Source organism: Salmo salar, chromosome 20, assembly GCF_965601325.2.
Source record: "Salmo salar chromosome 20, fSalSal1, whole genome shotgun sequence".
Lineage (NCBI taxonomy): Eukaryota > Metazoa > Chordata > Actinopteri > Salmoniformes > Salmonidae > Salmo > Salmo salar.
Window position 1 is genome coordinate 22407928 of NC_138310.1, and position 10693 is coordinate 22418620.

At 38.8% G+C, this 10693-nt stretch overlaps 1 protein-coding gene across 2 annotated transcripts in view; it reads right to left on the minus strand.

The window, feature by feature from the left end:
• Window positions 1–6948, minus strand: part of LOC106579895 (LIM/homeobox protein LMX-1.2) — a 55345-nt gene extending 48397 nt beyond the window's left edge. Inside the window, exons 1-3 of one of the 2 annotated variants that reach the window (XM_014160245.3) lie at window positions 6597–6946; window positions 6214–6333; window positions 5322–5508 (exon numbers count right to left, since the gene is read on the minus strand). In XM_014160245.3, the coding sequence (XP_014015720.1) occupies window positions 5322–5508; window positions 6214–6277 (251 nt within the window). In that variant the 5' untranslated portion in view covers window positions 6278–6333; window positions 6597–6946. Of the gene's footprint in view, window positions 1–5321; window positions 5509–6213 lie in introns of both variants that reach the window. The other variant, XM_014160244.3, reaches the window with a different exon arrangement.
• Window positions 6949–10693: the final 3745 nt, after the last annotated feature.

A 10693-nucleotide genomic window follows, 5' to 3' on the forward strand; every position in this document is an offset into this window, starting at 1 on the left:
TCCCCTGAGGAGTTGAAGATGCTGATGAAAATCCCTATGTTCCCAAGCCTTTACTCATGGTTGATTAGCATTCCTGTCTGACTGACAGGTCCCACTGACTCCCTCACTGGATCTCTAACTTTAGGAGCTGAGGTTAAGTTGTGGCTCCCAACAAATTGCATGCTTGAGTTGCTTTGCCCCCTTTGCTATCATTCTGAGTAATGTGAGCCCACCAGGCAGCTCCCAGTACCGATTGCGACTCCACTCCTCCACAGGCCAACAGCTCCCCCACAACAAGCCACAGAGGCGTAGCCCCACATCCCTACGCACCAGCCTGGCCTCTTAAGTGGTGATGGGCATTAACATGGCTGAGCCTCTGTGGCTTGCCAAAGTATCTTGCTAGCTCGTCCTTTTTCAACTGCAGTCATACACATGCGCCAGCATGCACACACGGACAAATGCAAAAAGACACAAAGACACACACAAACACACACACACACACACACACACAAACACACACTGTGATTAAAAGAACAACTAAGCCTAAATTACCATGGTTTGGATTTTGGGAATAAAATATTTATAATTTAATGTGGGTGGAAGAGAGCGGCTTATAATTGCAAACTCAATTAACCATTGGGAAATACACCAAGTAAATAAAAAGTGCATACGGCATTACAAATAAATACCCCCTAAAGTACCATTAACAGGTCACGATGAGTAGGGGGAAATGGTTTGTACGTCATGAGATGACAGATGATTGCATCATATTATGCTGCTGGGACAGGCCAGGCAATGTTGACATAAAACTCAATACTTCCTTACAAAGGAACACAGCTAGAGCAGTCAGCTTCTTGCCGCGCCATGCACTAAGAATCCAGGCAAGCTGAAGCAATATTATCCAGCTTACGGCAACTAACGTTAGATTTGTCTTTCTGCAGGGGCCCTCCACTTCTATACCAGTGCTAGCCATAGCAACTCCATCATCCCCTTTCTCGTTCTTTTGGAAAAATTAGAGAACAAAGAATGTTACGTCTCGCAAAATACGTCTCTCTGTTTCTGACCTGGCTAGTCCTTTATCATATCATCAAAAGCACCATGACATAGCTACAGTGTAGCCAATGTGTAAGAGTAACTTTGTCCTCTACTCCAGAATGTCCCTGTACACAGGGATGGAGGCGGCATGAGAAAACCTTGACCATTTTGCGTGAATCCCTGTTCACACCAAGAGCAAATGCCACACAGGAGTGTCGTACACTACAGTGAGTGGAACACAGAGTGAGCTAGTACAGCTAGTGTAGAAACCTAGCTGTCAGCATGTATCCACCACCTCGCATCCTGAACACAGCTAATTAAAAAACAACATTTCACAGGAGGACACGCCTAACAGGCCTAAAAAGCACCAATCAGCACACCAGGGGCTCGTCCAGTGCTGATAGTAAGGGGCTCTGGTGTCATGTGTTCAGTGGTTTGTTATAATAATGTGCATAGTGACTTGAGCAATACTGCTGCTTCAACATATATTCAAATAGTGGATCAAGTGGTTAGGAACATAGATTAGAAATTGTAAATATTGCAATAGATAGCAGAAATATTTATTTAGCAAAAAAAAGCATTCTAATGGAAATATTTCACTAGGTCTGTTGCCACCTACCTGCACTTGTCTGAGCATCACAATATCATAGTTTGCAACAATATATTTTCAGAAATAATACACCTTAAAGGGATACTTCAGGTTTTGGAACTGAGGCCCTTTATCTACTTCCTCACAGTCAGATGAACTCGTAGTTACTGTATCAGTTTTTCTCTCTGCGTGCCGTTTGAAGGAAGTTTCTAACTAGTGCAATGACTGTAAGTCTATGAGTATCTGCTAGCATGCTAGCAGACTGGATGTTTATGGGTATCTGCTAGCATGCTAGCAGACTGAATGTTTATGGGTATCTGCTAGCATGATGCTTGGTTAGGGAAAACGCCCCTCTCGGGGAGATACATGTGTCCTCTAATGATGTCTAATTGAACTCCCAACACCAGGTCAGAAGCAGCTCTCAAGGGGATGATGTATTTCCCCTCCACTTCTCACACATCATCTCCCGACCGACCGACCGACGACCACCTCATGGTTTCTACAGTTACAGTTTCCACCCAGCAGACAACAAACCAACCTATTTACTTTGGTTAGTAGTGGTTTTACACCCGTCCTAGTCTAAGGTACTTTGCATACAATCTCAATCATGTATGGAGAATTGAGTAAAATAACACATTTTAAAAGGCACATGACATTATATAAATGTACAAAGTTTTGCATTACATTTTCCATGTGATTAATAAATAAAAAACATGTAAAGAATTATTGGGGCCAGTGGAAAATGTAATTAATATTCTGTATTATATCCATTTAATTTTATTAAAATGTATTGATAAAAAAAAAAGTGAAAAGGCAAAATTTCGAAATTCTTATAAACTGTGCATTTGTCTAATGTGTAAATCTTCTATTTAGTAAATTGTGGAGAAAAAAAATGTGCTTCAACATTCTCTACCATTCTGAAACTTAATTAAATACAGTTGTTTATATATCAACAGGAGAAAGTCTTAAGAACATTTAAAGAATTAAATCCTAGCCTAATCCTATAATAAGATTATTCATCCTAACTCTGAGCCAGGTTTTGTAAAACTATGTTGGAGGGAGAATTTAATGGGCCACAAAATCATACACTTCCTTGGTATGAACTTAAAGCTGTAAATTGTGCCAAAGGTGTGAAAATGAACATTTGCCAATCCCTTGATTTATGGTAGCCAGAGATGATAATGGGGCATGAATCATTTGCTGTAGGAATGTAATTAGGCACCTCTCCCTTTGTATGGCAAGGAGCCTGCCTTGCAGCTCATGGCAGTTTGTGGGCTGACAAACGCATCTTAAATTGGTGTCATAAAAGTCAAAAAGGTGCCAATTACACCTCTAAGTATCCCATCAACGCAAATGAAATAAACAAATAAATACAGATAGTGTTGTGTACACATGGGACCCCCCTGCTAGTTGTTGACCTGAGAATGATGGAAGGTGAAGAAAGCGAGGCTGGATGGTGTATTGATGGATAATAGTATGGGTGTACATGACAGGAATCAGCAGGATAGTGTTTAGAGGCTGTGGATACCCTGGAAGGTCACAGCATTACAACGGTTACAACACTTCACGGCCAAAACAACACTCCAATTGTGAAAATAAACTACTGCCAGCTCAGACCTCATACACAATTTCACAGACACACACGCACACACACACACACACACACACACACACACACACACACACACACACACACACACACACACACACACACACACACACACACACACACACACACACACACACACACACACACACACACACACCACAGAGAGAAAGGTGGTGAAATAACTGGATCCCTCTCCGTGCCTGCCTGCACTGTTTGTCTATGTCACTGTTTCCTGGCTGCATCTCCCAGGCAATGGCATCCCGGAGCTGCTGCTATGAAATTCACATTGTTACTACTAACTGCCTAAGGTCATGTTGGATAGAGCAGGATGAATAGCAGACAATGAGAGTGATGCAGGGCAATAGATGTAGCTCATTGTTTGATTCAGGGTATCTAGCAGAGAGCTATAATGTACCAGTGATTGAAGTAGCAATGTTAAAAAGCTCTGACACAAAAAAGTTTAAAATTGAGTGACAAGCATGAAGAGCACTGATGCAATGAGTGGGAACACAGGGCACCCCTAAGTCCACATGCTACACAAAGACTGTGCAGGGAGAATACACTTTAGCCCCCCATCGAGACAACAGCAAACGCCATCAGTCAGTTTGCTTCACCATTGTCAAGGCTTTATTGGATGCGCGCAACGGTAAGTTTTCGATATCACGCATGCATGTGATCTGCCACAAAATATCATTACTGTATCCATGTTCTTGCTGTTGGTTATAGAAAAATAAATAACTACATATATAAATGTATTTTTTATAAATTGTTTTACTATACATTTCCATTGACGTTTAATTAGTCTACCAATTAAACGTGTCCAAAGTAAAAGTTTTAAAGGTCATAATGATAATTATGAATATTAGTAGTAGTAATAATAATAATCATCATCATCATCATCATAATAATAATAATAATAATAATCATAATAAGTTAAGCAAATAATATTTTTAGTTCTCAGAGTAAATGGAGAACATTTACGCATGCCATTGTTGCTTTTCGCAGGCCGTTTTTGTTATTTAAAATGGTCGAATGATAACCTATTATTCCTATAATGTAATAAAGGAACATAACGAAATACAGCATTTTCGTATATAGGCCCATTATATTCGCAAAAAGGCTGGTATCTCCTTCTAGTTATTTTTTATAATCTCTCTCTTTCTCTCTCTGTGTGTGTGTGTGTGTCAGTGTGTGTAATTATTACAATGACATCGGATTAATAACGAAATAATATCAATAAACTATTCAAATGGGTGGGTCTACATGTTTGGGTTGTTGTTTATCTTGAAACGAGACAAAGGCCTACGCTGCATTTAGACCTACAATTGTCTAAAATATTTGCATCAAGATAAAAATGCGCTCCGATGTTGAAAAGTTGAGGTTTAGACATGAACCATGCCGTCCCACTACCATGAACAGGGTTAGGCTAAATGCTCCACTGAACGCTGCAGTGAGTACCATCGGTCTCCAATCCAACGACAAATTAAACACTTGCCGCAAGAGATCCACGTCATAACAATATAAAATATCAACGAAATTGCAGATAATAAAGTGCCACTAAAAACCGACTGTTCTGTGACTGACTATCATTTCGACCAAGTGGTGGACACTGCATAGGCTACCTACATCAACGTTAGAAAATAATTACGACTAACACTAACGTGAATTGAAACTGGCTGCCTGTTATCACACGCCATATAATAAAAATACAGAAAATATTGAACAGCTTCATTTTTTTCAATTATAGGTCTATGATAGGCGTAAATGTTGCCCATGTTTTCTAAAGAGCGATATAAGTCCAGGCAACTGACAAGTAGGCCTAGCGGAGGCGCGTATCTGGGCTTGCGCAAGAGGACCGCATTCGACCGCGTGAAGAGTGGAATTATTGGAAAATTGAACACACCAGCTAACAGTGTAGGCCTGATGACTTAAATTAAATCAAAGTGGGTTATTCTGCTGCAATTGTGAAATGGTTGGACACACTCTAAACCAGAATTCTACTCATGCTTCCCAATTGGTTATAGGCTAGGCCTAGCCAAGGCCTACTTGCTGATTATCCTTGCGCGTAAAACAACCACACAATATATATATAAGTATTCTTGTCCTTACTGTTGGTAGTCATGTTTGCAGTACAGTTTCCTATCCCGGAAGTAACAACTGGTAGTGAGAGGTTGTTGACACACAGCGCACTGCAAACACTCCTCGTGCCATGAGGAATCGTTGACTCTCATCAGAAACCGGTCAGATATTGGACGCTGGCATCCTTCACATACAGATCGGTGATGGTATTCTGTCCCTAAAATGGATGCAAAATAAGTTTAAAATTCCACAATAATATGCATACTAGCTCTATTTTTGTATTTCTATATTTACCATTTAAATGTTCAGTTTAGATATTAGATATGAAGTAATAGATTATAAACATGTAACTATAAAAGAGAAAACACAAGCAGTCCTTATCACACTACAAGACCAGGTTGTAGGGCCTAGTCTAATAACTACAATGATCATGGAAATATAGACCTGGAGTGCTTAGTGAATGTGTTTTAATATCTATACCAAAACCACTCAAATCAGGGATGATAAGGCCAGCTAGCGGTGAAATATTGGTTGAATGTGATAGCCTATGCCCTAACAAGCAGCAATCAATTACAGTAACTTTCATCAAATTATTTGACGTAGTAATAATTTCACAAATGAACGAAACAGGCTATTGTGTCAAAGTAATACGGAGATCGTGAATACAGTGATCAGTCATTTGTGTTATTTGTTGCTAAGAATAAAATACATTCATATTTAAAATTACAACTAAAGAATATTGTAAAATATATAAAATGTTAAGGCAGGAGGCCTACGGGTCATGAGAGGATATAGTCTGCATAGCTGCGGACATACAATTACAGCGATGGTGTATTCATCAAATGTCTCGTATTGTGTGTGCTATCTGAACTCTCCTGCTCTTTTAATACTATGGATGCAGATGAAACTAAGCAGGACTTACCAAGCATGACTCCAAGGGTAGCTTGACGATGGGGATTATCTTCAATCTTTATACCGTCTAGCATCCTTGGGTACTTGGAATGGTTTCTCTTTGAGAAACAGCGTTCCAGTGACTTGGGACCTGTTGCAATATCCATAACAATGTACTGTCAGACCTGTTTTCGCTTCAAATCCTAGCTAAAGCCCAGAATATGTGCTGAGACTACTCGCACACACACATACACAAACAACGTGTGTTCCCAGATCGCTAATTTAAAAAATAAAAAATAAAAAAGGCGTCCCAATGTTAAGACCGGCTCCACTTTTTGTGGAGCAGAATCTTCAGATGTCACAGAATCGTAAGAAGCGGCAATAAATTTGACAAACACTATTTTGAGCAGTCACCTGTTAATTCGGACTGAATACTTTTCGGCTATCTTCTTGTTTGCACCCGCGCGTGGCCAGGAGAGAAGGCTATGGAGGAGGAACCTATTCGCTCAAGACTTTCGCTTCTAAAACAACAAAAACAACAACAATTGTAACTCCAAGAAATATGAGTGAAATGTTCCAATGGTAACTCTTCAAATACTATGTCCCTCGGTCGGATCCCTGCAGCTTGAAAAGTCTCAGACCAAGATTGAAGCCAATGGATCCTCCTCCCACCCCTCCGTGGTCACGTCACTTTTTTTGGGACTATTTACTGACATTGGGATGCTATTGGTGCTCACTGTCGGTGCGCTCTAAAGAGTTGAACTGAGTTTCGGCTATCACTTTGAACAAAGCTATACACAATATGGTGAGAGAAAAAAAGTACAGTCAGTGTACAGCAACTATAAAAGAGGCAACTCAAATACTGTACATAGCAAACTAAAGGTATATCAAGCAACTTGCTACGACCATTTGCAATATATTTTTATTTAGTTAAAAGTGTACTGTTGTTAAGATGATAATGCATTATTATTGTTTTGATGATGATAATGATAATGATGATGCTGATAATGCTTATTTTTATTATTGTTATTATTATAATTCTTATTATTACTACAATAGTAGAAGTAGCCTAGCAGGCCTATTGTTGTTGATTTTGATGGTGTTGGTGAGGATGATGCTTATTTTTCTCCTCCTTCTCCTCCTTCTCCTCCTTCTTCTTCTTCTTCTCCTCCTCCTTGTCTTCATATAGGTTAGTAAATGCTTTGAAATCAAGTATTGGACCATCACGCGTTCGAAGTGCACATGCTTTGTGGTATTGTGTCCACTACAAAGACTTGAACCTAGTGACCCCTCTACCGCCGACGCACCTGGCGATGGGGTAGCGATAACTGAGCAGCGTGCAGCGTACATGCCGTAGCCTATACTGACTTTTTAAGCAGTAGCCTATATCCATTTGCGATGTATTTTAAAAACAGGATGGAACCCTTTTCATGTCGTTCATTCATTCATTTAGAGCTATCATTTTAACAAAGTGGGTTTATGTTAAATTGTTAATAATACTGTTGCCTAATACATTATGAAATGCGACCTGTTTGCCTGTACACCTAATTTGCATTAGCCTAGTTATTGTATGAGGTTGGATATCCTTTTCTTGTTGGTTGTGTGCAACCCGAAAATGTTATTATTGTGGTGTAGTGTAAAATTATACTAAACAATTATGCATTACAATCACAACATTTAGCAAAAACAAATAAGTGTAGTTATACTAATTATTCATACTGACACAATTATGCTGTTCTGTGCCGGACACAGGCCATCATTATAATTCAGCAGAGGGCTGATCCTTTCATCTGTTTTTATCAATCGCAGGTGTCCTCAGTTGTGACTGAGATGCACACCGATTTATTCATGACAGGATGGCTCAGAAAAGCAAGCCTTGGAATCGAAAATAGTATCCCCAACGAAAAAAAAAGCGTCACATTCCTCAATTCTAAATTATTCCCAATTTCAACCAATGATACACATGTAAAAAAATAAATAAACCATGTTAAACCATTAAAGTAAATGAAATGAAATGCAACGAGTTTCCACTATGTAGGCCTAGCCTATATAACATAATGTTTGTCCTATACGTAAAATATTTTTGCTTTCCAATGCGGGTTTTGTGTTTTAAGATGTCGGCAAAGGTGAGGAATGCGAGTCGCCCGTAGCTGAAATTACAGGGTGCTATACATAATTCGTTATGCCTCCCCTTTTGCAGTACTCCAGGGATTCAGTACATTGGAGGCATTAGGACACTTCGGGCAGTCACTCTGAGATACCCTACCTCTTATACCTCATCCCTCTCTATCTCTACAGTAGGCCTATACACCACTAATTACAGGCCTGGAAAATCTTGCAATATGCACAGCTTCATGGTTTTGAGCATTCCTTAGCCCATAGTTTTGGGTATGGAGAGTCTTCAGATCAACGGTTCTAATGTGATTCTGGTCTCTGTTTGATCAAGCACAACATCGGGCAGGAGGTGGGTTGGAAGACACGGCCTCTGCTTAAGTTAATTACTCGAATCAGCTATTATTTATCGCCGCGCGCCTAAATCCAAAGGATATCCTAAATGTCCTAGTAGTCAAATAAATACTCAATCAATCTCAAACCTACTCGTCAGCGAAATAAATGAAACTGCTACATTTCTTTCGTTGTTTAAATAGCTTAAAGGATCTAAATCAGGTTCTAATAGTTGACTGCATTTAGTCCACAGGCGACTTTAAGCAATATTGTTTCATGTTGCTGCTTAGTTGATACGTAAATAATGCATAAGAAATATGTCGAAGATGCCAGAAATATTGTAACTCAAATTTGATTGCGAATAACAGCACTTTACACTAAGAATTTGCAGCCACATCAAATACAAAAAACCAAAACAATAATAACAATAAAAATATGAATAAGAATACATTTACAATCGCAGTTAAGGCATTCAAAATAGCCAGGTATATTACCATAGAAAATAACAGGAAAGCAAAATTAAATTAAAAAATGACAATAAATGATCATATAAAATGTTTTAAATCTTAGTTTTAGGTTAGGCCTACCGTATCCATATGTGTTCTTGATATCCTTTGTGGACAATATGGTGAACTAGCCCACTTTGCAATGTTCAAAGCCATAGAACTGGTCCATGATTTGTTTGCGATGCCCTCTGGCGTTCAGAAGAAGAACTGCTAAGGACTGGGTCTGTTAAGAATTGTGTTGAACACAATGCTTCATGCGTCGAATATTTAGACATATTCAGCATTGCAATTGGCCTGGATTTGATTGGGGAAATATATTTGTTTATATGCAAAACTACTGCCTCAACAGATACTAATGTATTCTATTTACTAAGCCTTTATACTGTATGTCAGAGGCATCAGAAAAAAAGTTTTTTTGAAAAATAGATAATTCGAGGACATTAGAATAATATATCCATAATAGATAGACAACGTAGGCTTCATGAACCGTATTTCTATGGGATTGACCTGCCTGACTAAGGATGGTTGCCTATACCTGCTAAGGATGACTAGAAAAGCCCTGTATGACTGTTTGTAAAATATCAACCTCCTCTCATTTTCCATTTGGTAAATGTCTTCCGTATATTGGACTAACTATTCAAAGGGTTGAAACAGAATACTACTCTTGGTCTACCATTGTGTCATATCGACAAGGAAATTCAAAATTATTATAATGAACCCTAACTACTGTCAGTCGGACACCAATCGGATATGCCAATAATAAACCAAATGCTGGGTTTTTACCCGAGGCGTTTAATGGGTCTCTACATGAGAACGCCTCCCCCTAAACTATTGAAGAAACTTCACGCAGCAGGTGTGTTGCATGTGCACCCTGGGAAAAGGTCCCAATAAGTATGCTAAGAAGGTTATGAGAATCTGTTTTCAGTAAAACAACCCATTTCTATTGCATCCACCGAAAAGGTAAGAGGTTATTGTTTAAATGCAATGCATGAAAGCTCAAGTTCAATTCGTTGCTGGCCTATATGGCAACAACGACATTGACTTTATTAAGATTTTAAATAGGTAACAGGCCATACAAGACATAAGAAAACGAAACAAGTAGCCGAAGAATAAACTTCGTATTGTTAATTTACAGAAATGTCTAAATAGGCCCATGCGAGTCACATTTTTTTAGTCGGTGTGTAAAAAAAACTATATTCTGCAACTTAATATAGGCTACTTTGTCACCCAGGTTAATATATTATTTAATCAATTGTTATTGCGTTTTTCCTATGGTAAAGTAGACAATAATGTAGTAAAACAAACCAAAAATCAAAAGGCAAAAATGTAAAAAGGAAATAAATTCGTTAAAGTCATTTGTTTATTTGTATTTATTATTTCACCTTTATTTTATCGGGGAGTCCCATTGAGACCGACGTCTCTTTTGGAAGGGAACCCTGCATAAGTCATCTTATATTTCAACATTTATATGACTACCAAATGTGATTCATTCTTCATTCTTCACGTTTTTACCCTCCATACCGTGAAATGTTAACTGTGAGAGCCCGGGGCAAAGAGTGT